Raw genomic sequence first — 16,484 nt, forward strand, 5'->3', positions numbered from 1 at the left:
GTTCTTTTTTTTAAATATTTCTATAGATTGTAGTATTTGACGGTAAGTCTATTAAAATAAACTACAAAACAATAAATAATCACAGAAAAAAAGATGCAATCTAAAGGGTAATAATATGCAAAGCCTATTCCTAATATATAAAACATACTGTGTCTATATAATAGGTCATCCAGTTAATAGATCATTCAAGTGCCATGCCAAGGTTAAATAACTAAGAGAATAAAGGGCTGGTTTATGTTTGCAAAAGTCCTTTTCACTTACGCTGAAATTCCTGGAATTGCAGAAATGAAAGGTGTTTTTCTGTTTGTTTCTGAATTGTCTATTTTATGAACTTTTTTCTCTAAGATTACGGTTTCCTCTGCTGTCTCCAAAAGAGGATTTAATATATTCTATGGAATACACTGTACTGGCCACTGGTGAAATCCAAATCCAATTACCTGCAAACTCCTACAGTATGGAATGATACGCAAGGTCATAGGAATGAGCCTTCAACCTTGTTTAATTTTAGGTGTCACCCACCAGAAAGATGAATAGTCGTGTTTCTGTTTCCAAACATGTTAGCATTTCTGCAAATTTGCCATGTTCTTTTATGCCAAATATCTTGATGGATTTCACTGAGTTGCTCTTGGAAAGACCAATGACAGCAAAAAAAAAATGGCCCTTGTGATGTCTAGGCCTTGCTCTACAGCTATCTGAATATTTTAAATGTGGTTACACACCCACCCTGAGATATTGGTTTCTGGCCATCAGAGATGCAATTTTTTTTAAAGCAAAGACATGCACAAGTAGACAAAATTCAAATATTGGGTTCAAACCTTAATTAATTTCTCTTCTATTAGAAAAAGCTTTTAAACATTCTCTCACAAAATTGACTTCTTTTAGCTGTAAATGATATGATAAAATATAACTTTAGCTAAATAGTTCTTTTGAGTTGCAGAAAAGCAAATTTGGGAGGTGACACACTAAAAAATACACACCCTAAAAAGAAACCAAACTTATTACTGACTTCAAAAGCCACTTGAAATATTTTATATGCTAATATCAGAATAAATAGTGTATAAACTTTAAAATTCAACTGCATTTTTTTGTCAGGGCCTTATTCTCTAATAGCATATTTTTGTCATATTAAAATAAAAGGACATATTATTCCTTTGACTAAAATGATTCTCATGTGCTTTTATTGCTCAGCATATAAGAGCTTATATCTCTAAATTGTTTTCACACTCACTCTGTCAGCAGTGAACAAAAGAAAGAGACTGGGAAACTGAAGCATTATAAATTTACAAAGTATGAATCCACCACTTCACTTAATTAGTTTGATTCCATAAAGCATAATTTATAGCAAATTATTATGCAGCTTTTTGTCATTTAAATGTTGAAATAAATATAACCCATCCATTTTTTCATGAAGCTTATTTTAAGAATTGGAAACAAGCCACTGCTGTCCTGGCAGCTGTCTCAGACTGGTCCTCTGCTTGATGAGTTAAGGGTTAGCCCATTAGCTTTCAGGAATTAGGTGCTTAAATATGTTTTTACTTAGCCAGCTATCATGTACATAAGTAGCTGAGAGAGAAAAGCCATCAGTTCCCTTGTGGACCAGGATGCATGCCTACACGTACACAGCTTTTGTCCACTCCTCTCTGCTCAAAGGCACTGCTGTGTTATACCAAATTTTTTTCAATTACTCAGAAATTTTGTTATTATAGGAAAAGTACTTACCTTTTCAGCCATTGTCTTATTTTTTTCCTCTTGTTTTGGTAAAAATAAAACTTTGATATGAAATATGTATTTTAATATTTACAAAAACGATCTATCTTTAACAATGAAAAATGCACAGCAATGCAGAAAGCTGCTGTCCTAATGAAGAGGCAGGGAAGAAAGAAAATATTTCTGGAAATAAATTTTTACTAAGAAAATCATTCAGATTAACTTTTTTCTACTAGTTTTAAAGAAAATATCAGTTTATTGAAGTCTCAGTTTTCTGAAATATGGGCCAACAGATACCTGCAGGTCAAACAACTCTGACAGAAATCTATGTTTAGAGGTTTCCTCTCTGTTACACTCCTCATTACTAGGAGACATGCAAGGTGGGAGTTCCCCACTGAATATGTTCAAAAGCACAGGTTCTAAATAAAAAATTCTGTGTTCAGCAGGATAGTGAGTGGTTTTTCATCACTGGATGCTGATAACCCATCCAAACCTGCCTGTCTCCTTAAAGGACCCTCAATGAGATGAAGGTGTTTCGTGATACTTTTTTTTTGCAAGCTTGTAATGTATTATTTATCAATGTAGCTCCTTCCAAATATTAATAATATATGTTCTCCTACTTCTGCTCTTCTGCTGTGAAATCTTTTTTTTTTCCCTCCAGCTTTACTAAGTTCAGAAAATAAATTTAACTTTATCCTGTGAAATGTTAGGTGATCTATAGCATGACTTATTTGGCATAAGTCCCTTGCAAAACTGTGGTCCTGATTATGTGACACAGAAACATTAACCCATTAACCCTGCAGCAGTTTGTGTCCCTTTTTCCAGTCTGCACCTCCTGGCTTTGTTGACCACCAAGGAGCAATGGAATACTGGAGGTCTCAGTCCCAGCAGCACCCAGGGGTCCTGACCTCTTGCCAGGCCTGAACTTGGCACCTACACTGACCGGATTTTAAAGACTTATTTTTCACAAAACTAAAATTGTTCCCAAGTATTCTTTTAGCTATGGTAGTCAAGCAAATGGCACCCCCATTTCCTGGCAGGTAATTACTCCAAATCATTTCAATGCTTTCAAGGAAAAACAAAATGAAAAATACAGTTGTTGTGTTTGAAATATGATTAATACTCCACTTTTTCTCACTTATTTATTTTGTTTTGCTGTAATTAGCCTGGTATCTCTGTGAATTTCAGGCACACTACACATCATCTCATGCTGGATAAGCAAACAGGACTGGCTAGGTAAATCCCCATTGATCAAGACTGTTGCCTGTAACACATGCAAAAAAAACCCAATAGGCTTGACCAATACACTGGAGTCACCACACTGACATTTTAGCTTGTAAGCCATTTTAAGTGTTTGTTATTTTTGATATTAACACAAACTTCCAATCTTATTCTCATTTGTTTTGTTGAGCATCACTGCTGTAATTTGTCTTTTTTGACATTTGATATAATAGAAACAAAAGGTTTTCAACCTTACTAGCATGCAAAGTACAGGACAAGCTTGGTCTTGGTCTCCTGTGAGTGATTTATTTTGCTTCTTCATGGCAACAACTGGGCAAAGATGTCATAACTGCAATTCATGCATTAAATGAGACCTGGAGGCTATTTTCTTCAAACAGGATGATATATTCCATGGTTTCCCTGTGTCATGAAAACCATCTGACATTATGCAAAAAATGTGCTTTGTTGCACACCACAGTAGATGAAATCATACAACAAAATATAAAATACTAAGGCCCCTAACAACAAAGGAAGTAAAATATACAACTAAAAACCAGAATGGGAGTGAGCATTGGGCACATGAAGCTTGCCAATGAACTGAGTCTTCAGTCCCCAGACAGTTTCATTGTTTCCTGTTGTACCCATGGCACCCTTCAAACAACAGAGGTTCCAGCTGAAAGGAAGGCGCAAACTGCAATTGTGGGCAGTTTAACAAGCACTGAGGATGAAGGCAGAAAGAATGATGGTACAAAGAGGCCCTCTGGGATGATTTGTTTATTGATCAGGTTTGGAGCATCCCACAAGTTCTTTGACAGCATGTCATGAAGCTAAAGGAAATATCATGTGAGGTCTGATAAAATAAAAAAAGTCTTAGGATTGAAGTTCAGGCTAGCAAACGAAACCCGAAGATAAGGACGTTCATAGTAGCATAGTTTGAACTAGTCTCACCATGTAAAATCAGGAGAAAAAGATTGAAAAGTAGAGCTTTAAATAAATGCCTGGCTGAGAAAAAGGGGTGAGGAGAAGTGAGTCACAATATTAGAATGTTGGAGCACTTGTTAAAGAATAGGAGAAATTGTGAAATTCATTTTGGCCATGAGAAAAATAGCCTTATGAAAGCTTAAAAACTTTTCTATCACCATTGTGATACCTAGTGAAAGGTTCAGGAGAATTTTAAGGTGTTGGAAAGTGCAACATTAGGAAAAAAAAATGCACAAGTATGCAGTTCAGACAAAGGGTGAAGTAATGAGAATTCTGCATTCTTCACTGGAGAATGCTACAAAAGAAGATGACAGCCCAGTAAGAAATGCAGAAGTGGTAGTTCATGCAGAATCAAACTAGGGACCATTAAGGGGAAAAAGAAAATCATAATATAAAACCAAGGGTTAGACCTAGTTACCTAGTATAGGAAACTTTGATGCTTAATGCTAAGGAAGAATATCAACATTATACTTGTGTTCAATATCTGTGGGAAAGAAGAAAATCAGTCAGGCAGCATAGTATCAAGGAGCAAAGTACGCAGGAAAGTCACTGCAGACTTTGTCCATGGAGGAATAATGATGGTTGTGAAAGGAATCTTTGTCAACTAAGACTTAAAAAAGAGGACAGTATTACCATTAGCTATTCAGGAAAAGTTCCCTAGTTATTCTGCACTTTACAACAACTATAATTAGTTTAAATGCAAAACTTGTGCAGGAACAATAAAAACTAGAATTACAAGATGGTTGTATTCAGTTAAATAAATAATAAGAAGAAAGTAGAAATAAATACAACTGAGGCATATTACTATAGAAATTCTGAATGAGATAGCTGAGATTGTTAAATCACTACGGGTGGTGTGGATGCTATCTAGGGATATCATTTAGAAGATCCACAGCAAATGCACATATCCACAAAAAGAAAAATCTGTAAGGGCAAACAACATAGCTAATAAAAGAAAGAACACATCTTTCAAAAAAATGAAGTTGTGTCTCAGAAAGGACAATAGAAAGAACAATAAACCTGCTTTATCTATAAAACCACAATAATGAAGACGAAAAATGAGTTTGAATAAATCTCAGCAAACAAGCTAATAATAATTGTGTTTTAAGATATCTGGAGGCAAAAGCCTGAGAGGAACTGTGTAAAGCCAGCCCAAAACTGAGATACAGAAGAGCCCAGAAAAGATAAGATCACAAATGTAAAACCTACTATGTTTTTTCTTTATTGTTAGTGTAGAAAAACTTGGGATTTTTTTCTACCCTAGAACTTTATAGGGGACTCTGGAGAAGGTTAAATTAGCTATGGAAGCAGTTGAGGAACAGACACAACAGTAACAAATCATTTGGATTAGCTGTTATATGCCCAAGAGCCTGAAGAATGAAATAAGGGAACTATTATGATGTGCAATATTTTGCTTCAAACCACTGTGGCAAAAGAACACTTGGAGGTATAATATAACACTGAATTTTTCCCCCAAAAGTTATGAAGGGAGTCCAGGGGAGATAAGGATGGATGTGACTGACATGTACAGGCAAAACAGTAGGCATATCAGTAGGAACAGATTTACTCAATTCAGAGAAAATTTCCCATTCTGAAAAAAGAGAAATCAACACAGCTTCTCTAAATAAAGCTGATATTTTGTGTTGCTTTCTGAATTCTTTGAAGAGGTTAACATGCAGGCAATTATATAAAGATGGATTAAAAACAAATGAGGGGGAGCTCTTAGTTATATGATTTATATATATGTACATGTTCTGACAGAGCATGTGGATTCTGAAATTTAACATAAATTTCAAACCAATGGAGCAAATTGCTGCAAGAAAAATACGTTAAATGTTGTTAAATGCAAAGATATCATTAGAACTAAATACAATTAGATAGTAAGGAAGTCTTATGAAGTATTGCTTGGCCTGTTTTGTGGACACCATCTAGACATGAGTGTAAGAGACAGAAGAAATGACCAAATGGATTCTTCTCATAACATGATTTTTCTTACATGCCTGCAAAAGCACAATTTATTTTCAGACTGAGTAAAAGAGGTAGAATTTTTATGTGTGAAAACTTCACAGTTGCAGATTTGGTTTTGGACCTATGGAGTATTCATGATACATATAGTGGGATTTCAATTCATAGGGAAGAAAGAGAAGCAAAGTAAAAAGCTGCCATGATCTTACTGCAGATTCATGCAATATATTCTAATATGAATTAGCCTTACTAACGAATTTTAGCAGCTAATTATTTTGGCGTAGTTATCAAGATATATGCTTGATTGGTTTCTGCATTTTGAAGGTACAGAATATACTAAACTTCAGTAAATTTATGGAGACAAGAATATGACAATCCTCCTAATCATACACAGACTATAAAACTCTTTAAATTAGCATACTTCTGAAAAGCTTCATTTAAACTAACTGATGTGAAACATAATAAATTATCAGTAAATGATCACTGTTTGGAGGCTGCAAGTGTTTTCAGGGACAGATATAACCTTCTGTGCAAAGAAATATAAAAACCTGTTCCTGAATATAACAGTGATGCTTAGCATGAGCTAGCTCTGCCTTTGGTACCTGGAAGTCTCAGGTTATAACTTTTTTGTAATTTGAAGGAGTTCATTCAATTTCCCTTGACAAAATAGTATTTCCCAAATAATTTTTATAGTGCAAATGAAATTAACTCAGGCTCAGGCAGGTTTTGTGGAATGATGGTGTATATACTCTTAAACATTTAACTCAAACTTTCAAAGTCAGCTTTATATTATTTTTAAAAAACAGAATGTCTGATTTTTTTTCATCATATACTGGTCTATTTCCATCATCTCAGCTTCTTATCTACAGGGCTTTTCCAGATTAATACTTTTAGTAATGCTTATTTGAAAATCTGTGCTTTGGAATATTACATACTCTTAGGAAATCTGGGTGGGTTGTCGTTGACGTCCGTGAGAGTAATGTTTACAGTGGTAGTACCAGCTAGTCCTCCCAGCTGTCCTCCCATGTCCTTGGCTTGGATTAGAACTTGATATTGTTCTTTCACTTCTCTGTCCATGTTTGGCAAAGCTGTTCTTATTACACCTGTGAGAAGAAATGAAAAAGAAAAGGAGCAAATCAACAAAGGGCTGTGATTGTCTACTCTTACAAATTAATATTGGATTTCTTGAACCAGGTATAGAATTCTTCTGAATGGTTTGATGAGACGAGGTCACATGAAAACACAAAAATCACTCAGGCTTTTCAAAAGTGTGTTTGTCTGCTATTCAGCCACTCAAAATGACTGTTTTACCTTTTCAATCAGATATGAATGGATGAAAGAGAATGATGCATTTTCACTAGGGAAGTGAATGCTGTGGTCATAGGTTTGCCACATCAGGGATGAGGAGCACTGCCTTGCACAGAGTAAGGCAATGTAGAAAGAGGTGGCATTGCATTGCAGAGCCTGCATCTTCAATTGTTTCCAACCATTCACTTGACAGTAAATGCAATTTACTGTAGGCCAAGACAATGCTCCTCTGTAGAAAAGGAGGCCTGTATTAGAGGACTCTTCCTTTCCTAGAGAAAGTTTTCTTGATACAGCACAAATATGCAGTGAAAATTTGAGGAATTTCCTTTTAAAAAAGGAATTAAATATCACTGTAAGACATGACTTTTAGTCTTTAGTGATTTTGGATAGCTGCTATCTAAGCAGATATGCCATAATCTCCCTTCAGATATGCTAAGAATATATAGAATTAAAGGAAGACTTGGAGAGAGAAAGAGAGAAAGGGAGAGGTACTACTGTACATACAAATTAACCAGTGAGATTGTATAAAGCTAAAAGGTTTGGAGTACTGAAGGCTTTTTCTTGAAATCAAATGTGTAGGAGGAAATACATGTCTTCCTCAAAATTTTACAAATTTAACTAGCATTGCAAAATGCTATTTATTCACCAACAATTATCAGAAAATGTCTAGGTGCACATTGGTGCAGGTAACATGCAAAATTGAAAAATAAACCAACTGGAAGTATGACCTTCCTGGTTATTATTTATTTAGAAAGTATTATTTTCTATCATTAAACAATTTGATGTCAAAAGCAGGTTTTACCAGGTATTAAAATGGGTATGGAATGGCAAGAAGCAAACTTTAAGGACCATTCTTATCTTTACAGCAGCTAACCACTGCTGCCTTAACAAGCCAGAATAGGAACCATTAGTTTATAATACTTTTTCAGAGTCTAGAAATAACGTTGACCTAAATCTCCTATTTCTGGAACCTATTAATAATTCCCATTGAATTGAACTCTGTAATAGTTTCTTTCCACCTGTAACATGATGATAATGACAATATTAGAAATCGTCATTTTCCTGCCTCAGGATGGCATACTGCACGCAGTTTGTTCCAAACTGAAATCTTTAATTATAAAACTGCAAAAAATTGTTCATATTCATGAGATTCAGAAAATGAATATTTTTGCAAATAGGATGAACTTTACAGCTTTCCTCTTGAATCTCTTAATCTTAATTATTGCTTAATTTGGCATTGTGGGGGCTATATGTTCCGCAGCATTTTACAACATCCTTGGTATGTTCATTCCAAGGGGAAAAGACCTATGGGAATGAAAGGCCTCCTGTGTCATACTAACAAAATGAAATATAAGAATTACAGAATGAGAATATGCTAAATTGGAAGCCACCCATCAGGATCATTGAGTGCAACTCCTGTCTCTGTGCAGGACACACCAAGTCATAACATGTTCCTCAGAGTGTTTGTATAAATGCTCAATGAACTCTGTCATGCTGAAGCTGTGACCACTTCCCTGGTAAGCTGTTCCAGTGCCCAACCATCCCCTGGGTGAAAAACCTTTCTCTGATATCCAACTTAAACCTCCCCTGACTCAGCTTTATGACATTTCCTCGAGTTCTGTCACTGGTCATGAGAGAGAGATCTGTACCTGCCCCTCCTCTTCCACTCATGAGAATGTTCAAGACCACAATGAGACTTCCAATCAGCCTCCTCCAGGCTGAACAGACCAAATGACCTCAGCTGCTCTTCATATGGCTTCCCCTCAACACCCTTCTCTCTGAGAGCTCACATGGGTCTTTTTTATATTATGGCACCCAAAACTGCCCCCAGCACTCGAGGTGAGGCTGCCCCAGTGTAGAGCAGAGAGGGACAATCCCTTCCCTTGCCCAGATGGCGATGCTGTGCCTGATGCCTCCAGGAGATGGTTGGCCCTCCTGGCTGACAGGACACAATGACTCAGATTCGATTGGCCATTGTCCAGGACATCCAGGTTCCTTCCCACAGTGCTGCCTTCCAGCCCCTCATTCCCCAATCTGTACACAACCATGGTATAGGCTGCAGAATCTGGTACTTTGTTAAGCTTCACATGTTCGGTGACTGCCCAGCTCTCTATTTTGTCAAAAATCTGCAGGACCTCCCTGCCTCCAGGAGAGTCGACAGCTCCTCCCAATTTAGTGTTATCAGCAAACTTAACTAGTGTTCCTTGCAGTCCTGTGTCCAAATGATTTATGAGGATGTTGAAGAACGCTGTTGAGGATGTATCCCTGCAGAGCTCCACTAGTGCCAGGTCACCACTCTGATCACCCCATCACTCAGGTCACCCCATTCACTGCAACCCTTTGTGCCTGACCTGTGAGCCAGCTGCTCACCCATGACATGATGTGGTGTTTACCCAGCTGTGTGCTGGACATTTTGTCCAGAAGGATCCTGTGAGAGATGGTATCAAAAGCTTTGCTGAAGTTCAAAAAGGTGACAGAAAAACATGACAGAAAAAACTGAGCATGGGCACACAGCAGGTTGTGAAGAGAGAAATGCAGTTTATTTGGTTGATATAGGTGTTCTGGGTACAACTAAGTGACTTTCTCAGAAATGTTGCAGGATTTTTTCAGAAAATGAAGAATGGGCAATCACTCCAGCAGTAAAGTTCCAAATCACCCACTATTTATTCCTGTCTGGAAGTGTAAGGTCATTCTATATATTTTTCTGGAAAAAAAAACCTTTAGAAAAGCAGAAATCTATTAAAATAATTTTTATGTCTTGCAATTCATGGGCAATTTTCTTTTTTCTGCCTACTCTATTTCAAAGGCTTAGACAAAATACTGAGAAATATTATTTCTTCCAAAATCAGTTCGTATGGACAGGAAAAATGTGAATTAGAGTTATCTTACCAGCAAAATTAAAGAATAAAGTAGAGCTAAGGAAAGGGCTACAAATGCTGGTATTTCAACTTCAGCATTATGAAGAATATCTAAATTTAAATCCAAGGGTTATTAAAATGTAGAGGCCTTATGTGCTTGTGATTTTTTCCGAGTTTTTGTAAATCCTTTTACCTTAAGATTTTACAATATTGTTCAACTGCAGAACTGAAAAACTTAAATTTTCTTTTTTGTCTTTTCAGATGTCATCAATATCAAATGCGTAGAAAAATATGGTCTCCATGAGATCGCTGAAAACTCAAAATAGTATGTATGGGACTTGGGCCAGAAGATTTGCTTTCCAAAATTATTGACCTGTAATTCAGCAGGAGATCATCCACTTTTGTGTAAGAGAAAACACACAGGTTCCAAGAAAAACCTCCTGCATAAATATTAACATCAATACTCCTGCTGATACCAATTTGGATTTCAATAATATTACTGAAGTCAGAAGATGGACTAGAATGCAAAGTCTAACAAAACTTGGTTACATCTAGCCATAAATAAGAATATTGACCTAATAAACATATCAGAAAATTGGGTGGAAAGGCATTTTCATGGTGAAAATGGACACTTTCATAAGAAAGAGAATATACAGAGGAAAGAGAAATTATCTGTCTTAAGAGAAGTTCTCTTTAGAAAAAAAACCTCACATTAAAATCAGAAGAGAAATTTTATAGTATTTAAAAGTATCCCTGACATACAAGATTTGAGGCCTTAGACTGTGGCATTCAAGCAGTTGCTCTCTAGAAGGTACTGTACTGCATGTCACCTCCCTGAAATAGCAATGAAAGCTAACTGTCCCTCTTCCACATGGTTTGCTTATCTCCAACAAAAAAAAGAAAAAAGCAAAAAAGATTAGGAGGTCAATAAAGACATAGAGTAAAAGGGGCAGCTGTGACATTCAGATCCATAGAGGTTAAATACTATTTAAGTGTACTAGTTTCATATCAGAGTAAATGTGTAACACCTATTAGGAGTGACTTGAGAAAAGAATGTGTGCTAAATCATGTGCTTGACAAGCACAATCCTTATTTCACACATAAAGTTATGGTCAGTGTTTTTTCTGTTACTACTTTGCAATGAGATCTTGCAATGGGATCTTTGCAGTGAGATCTTACTTTAGCTACTAACAGACGTTTCCACAAACATATCAACATCTGTAGTAGAAGCTAAAGACACAAACAGTTTTTGGAACTGTTTGGGAAGGAACAGAGAACAGAAGTGCTATTAAACAGCTCTAGATATCCATATCAGCTGCCTTCCTGCATACTGTGTGCACTTTCTCACCCTGAGGAGGAGAAGGATGATTACTAGTACAGAATGGCTTCTGTTTAAAGAAGTCTTCAATCTAGAAAAGAGTCGTTTCAGAGAGAATATAAATAGAAGTTAACTATTCACTGCTTTACGCAATATGTGAGGTATGAAACAAGTCAAGAGATGCCCCTCTTTCAAAAAAAGAGCAAGAGGAGCTGGTTGTTAGCCAGATAAACTTTTGCTGTGGAATTTCTAGACAGTGGGTATGCAGCTACTGCACTCCTGGACAAGTCAAATCTACTGGGAAGTGGAAAAGTTGTGAAGGAGAAATACTTTCAGACTTTTAGCTACTTTGACCCTGCTAGTCATCCAGGAACTTTTCAAGGACAAGTTCTTTCAAAGCTAGAAGAGTATTCCAGGGGTTCATCACTAAACACTTACTCTTCATCCCTCACTAGAACTAAGCAGGCCATCACTTTGGGAAACGTGACACAGGGCAGAAACTTAGTATAGATGTTCTTGGGTTCTTTAAATAACCACAAGACCATGTCTCAAAATTGTTTCTGGAATGCAAGAGATGGCAAAACAAGCCAACAAACAACACAAAAAATGCTTATTCATCTGCTGGCAGCTCTGGGTTTGTCATTGTACCGAAATGGCTTTCTTCCCCTTTCCTGCCAAAAGCACTCAGGACAGATTTCTGGCAGTAAAACTCTCCGATGAAAAACTACCATATAAACTCCTTAGTTATAAAATAAAGACTATGAAAGATCAGATCGGTAGTACTGCCCTTGACTTCTGGATTTTAGAACAAATTGTTAAGCATCATCCTGTGCAGTGTTAACCACGTATTGCTTACCTCTAAAGTCACTGCTAGACCCATGAGTAATTGTCATAATGTGAACTTTCTAATGTAAGGCACATTACAGCATATTATTGATGCTTGTAGAACCATGAATCTATATGGTTTTTTCTGGTATAGGATTTTAAACTACGCTGGGCTACTGTTTCACCAATCTTCCTCTACAGCTGTGCCTGCTCTTTTAGCACATGAGTAATTCATTTAAGGTAATAGCCAGGTTTGTATGATGTTCCTGGGCTTGTAGGGTGCAGACCATCACCTATGGTTGCCTCACTACTGAGTAACAGATGAGAACATATGATACAGTCATTCAAAGTGCCATGGGAAAAATAGTTTTTCTTCCACGTACCACTAACTACTCTTTTTTTTTTTTTCTTGTGGAACTTGTACTAAAACTCCAATTTTGGCTCCAGTGAAGCTTTTTCTTGCCACTGAATTTATACCGATTCTTTACAAAACTGAAATGAAAAATTAAGTATAAAGGCAACTACTTTTTTTTCCCCAGACACCCAAAGAAGTCCTATTTCAGTTTGAAAAGTAAAATTGCTCACTGCAAATTGCAGTATGATCTCCTGCTAAATGGAGCATGGAACAAAGGAATGTGTACAATGGAGATGCTGCGCTCACAGCCTTACAAAGCTCCACCATCAGGGCTAAAGGCCCTGAATCTGACAGTCTGCATTGGAAGGTGGAACTATTTGCTGAAAGGAGCATATGGATAGCTTTCCCTATAGCACACTCAGGATGCCACAATGTGTGTCATTCACCACGTACGCTATCGCTTCCTCAACCGAATTACTAAATATAGAATCAAGAATGACATTTAGAAATATAGGACAAGATGCCCAATTAACATGTCCACCAACCTCCCAAATACTTCAGTCTCTTTAAACATATTATCTTTTTCTGCTCACACATCCAGTAACCCCAAAGATAATATGCCCCAGGAAAAGCGGAGGGAAGGAGACAATTAGCTGTTCCACAGTCTCAAATCAATTCAATATAACAAAACAATAATTGCTGGAGAATTTCTGTCTGTATGTTCAGCAAGTAAAAATGCTGAGAAGACCCAAGTAAAAATACTCAATCATCAGGAAAAAAAAAAAAAAAAAGGATACATTTAGAAGACAAAGCTTGATCTTAGGGAAATGGGGAAATACTAAAGCATTGAAAAAATAACCATTCAATGTAGACATATTTTAGATATTCCAGTACTGGTTGGATGAGCATGTTTCTTTTCTTTTTACAACACATTGTAATTCATGAAAAGCTAGTCAATACTCAAAAATGAATCATGTGGGAAATTGCTCTTCTGGATTTTGGCCATATCAACCAGATCCATATTTATTCATTGATACTGCCCACATGAATCAAAAAATCCAAAGCTTAAATCTCCCACTGTTGCTGATAAACTATTTACCTGTCTTGGGATCAATGGAGAAATATGGTTGCCCCTGAAGAATGCTGTAGACCACTCTAGCACTGTTTCCATAAGTGGGATCATCAGCATCTGTCGCCTTTACTTGAAGCACATATGCTCCTGCAAAGAAACAAAGGTAATCACATTTTTGTCATATATTAATGATCAGGGATATTTCAGACATATTAGTCTAGTTGCTAGTGGATTCTGTTACAATTCTTGTTCCACTGGAAAAAAGCTGAGAATAAAACTGTTAATTCTTCAGCTCCACGCTAGCAGCCATCTAGGTAATAGCTGAGGCGTAAAGGGGAAGAAAAAGAAAGAAGATATTTATAAAGATACTGACATCAGAAGATATTTATAAATAGTTTATGATTTTTTGCAAAAACCTTTTACATAACGCATACAGAATGGAGGTTTGGGAAAACTCAATATTAAATTTTGAAAAAGGATTATACCCCACAACTTTGTGAAAAAGTAGACAACCATGAAAGTAAAACATGGGAGTTGCCTTTAAAACAAGTATTTGGTCAATCAACTCCTGAATCTTCAGTAAGATCAAGTGAACCAAGCTCTAAGTACATTAAAGAACTGCACTGCAGTCTCCTAAAGTCAGAATTCATATTCTTTAGAGTATGAAATTAGGTGTTTAGTTCAGGTAGTTGTCTTTAAAATCCAGACATGACTACCCTTGCCCTTCCAATACAGCTCAGTAAGAATTAGAAATAATGTGGAGGAAGCATTTTTGTCACTTTGTCTTCAGCCATAACTGTAGACCAGACCTAATGCAGTTTTCTTTACATTGCAACCTAAAATGGACCAATGAAGCAAAAATGAAATGCACATGAAATCAGAAAATTTTCTGCAAATAACAAAAGTCCACAGAAATTTCTTGTTCCTCCCACTGTTTGCTAATCTATTTACTTGCATTTCCTCACTGCCCCATAATTAAAATTGTTTTCAAACTACAAACTGCAGCAAAACAAACGGCCACATTGTTAGGCTTTTCCATCAGCTTTGAATAATTGTTTCCTATGATCTTCTGTGCAATTCAGTGTTGGAATTTTCAGTGCTGATTTGGAGTGAAGATTGCCTTCACAAGGAACAGCACAGTGATGTGCATTATCTCCATCATTCCTGTTTTAAGCAGCATTGAGCATTTGGAGCTCATTTGATTTTTTTTTCAAAAATATCCATGGAATACTGCAAGAGCCTAAAGATTGCTACTTTTTTGCAATGAAAAATGACAAGTTTTAAAAAATGTTCAGAGTTGGAAATGGACCTCAATGGATTTGTCGAAGTTTTGTTCTGGGAGTACCTCACTGAGAGATGTTCCTTGTGAAAGGTCCTGTGACTTTGGGAGGAAAGTAAAAGCGTAGGTTAACTGTTTGAAGGACAATTTTTTCAGTGTCCAGCCAATGAAATCTCTTCATATGACAGCGATGACTGACAGTGGTGCTGAGAGGTTTGGTACTAGCATTGTAAAAACACTTGCTGCATGATGGCAACATCAGACTTCTCCTGATATGGTTTTTGAGTAAAAGAGAATGAAAAGTGATTCCAAGAGTAATATTCCAAGAGGAATATCTACCTCCTGAGAAAAACACAAAAATATAAGTGTTCTTTGATTAGCAATCACTTTTTAAAGTTAATTGGTGCATCATGTTCTTAAGCTGATAGCAAGTTTCATTAAAATCAACTTCTAAAACAAAGAAAATGTTAGCAAATAATAAGTGAATCAATGAAAATAAACACCACCGCTGAATCCAAATCTATATCTCCTCACGCAAAAATGTGATGATGCTATCTGAACAAAGCAGACACTGGACATCAAAGTGCCTGAAAATTCTGTCACCGATTGAGGTGCTTGATGATTCCTGCACATACTGATTATTCGTGTAGATATTCCTAGGTACATGATCCAGGCAGTCAAACATTCTTACACAAAAGAAGGAAAAAAAGTTAATTTACAAGTATTATTAAGGGAAACATACAGAGTCTGATAAATACCTGGCACTGAATATGAAAAACATTGCATTTTGAATTAACAGCATTTTCACCTGTATTAACCCACCTGTCAGATCTTTTACCCTAACAGATAATATGTAAAGTTTATATATTTTATGAGAGATTTGGCATGTTGGTTTGTATTTTTCTAATATGCCTCCAGTCATTTACTTATTTAAATGCATACTTAATGTTCTTAATGGATTTTCTGAAATTGGTTTCTCATTTTTTCAGTATTATCAAGCATTTCTCTTTGTATCTGACAAGCTTTCTATTTTCTTGCAAAGCACGAAACCAACGTATTTTTAAAAGTAGATTCTAAAATCAAATTATGTTTTTCCAGGCAATAATGCAGGGCACTGCAGCTGTAAATCTTTAATGCACAAATGTAGTGATGAAGGATAACATTAACTGTACTTCATGACATTTCAATTAAAATATATACTTACATTACTACATGGAGTAATGTAATGAGCAAAAAAGATACAATTTTTAGGAAAATACCTTATAATTAAATATTATTAAATATTATATTTATATTTTAAATTTTTCATGTGCAAGCGACACATATTCGATGTACGGCATTATAAAATGCAGAAAAAATTAATTATGTGCTTTAGTTATTTATGTTTTAGAAAGAGGAAAAAAATAATGTTAAACCATTCACACAGCTCAAGAAATGGTATGGAATTTTAAAGATTGTGTTTTCTTTGAAAAAATATAAGCGGTATTGAAAACTAACATACTGTAAATCACAGCAAGCATGCTCACCTGAATTTTACCCTAGCTAAAAATAAAGGAGACTCATCAATATGTGCTAATAGAATGGACCCTAAGATC

General features: G+C 36.0%; 1 protein-coding gene across 2 annotated transcripts in view; it reads right to left on the minus strand.

The window, feature by feature from the left end:
• The window catches only part of CDH12 (cadherin 12), a 529,539-nt gene that overhangs the window by 64,975 nt on the left and 448,080 nt on the right, over positions 1-16,484 (minus strand). For both annotated transcript variants that reach the window (XM_054284703.1, XM_054284702.1), the window contains 2 exons: positions 13,638-13,757; positions 6,810-6,977 (listed from right to left, as the gene is read on the minus strand). In XM_054284703.1, the coding sequence (XP_054140678.1) occupies positions 6,810-6,977; positions 13,638-13,757 (288 nt within the window). The remainder of the gene's footprint in view (positions 1-6,809; positions 6,978-13,637; positions 13,758-16,484) is intronic.

Source organism: Melozone crissalis, unplaced genomic scaffold (genome assembly GCF_028551555.1).
Source record: "Melozone crissalis strain CALT ecotype California unplaced genomic scaffold, PUWL_Pcris_2 ptg000042l_1, whole genome shotgun sequence".
In the NCBI taxonomy this organism is placed as follows: domain Eukaryota; kingdom Metazoa; phylum Chordata; class Aves; order Passeriformes; family Passerellidae; genus Melozone; species Melozone crissalis.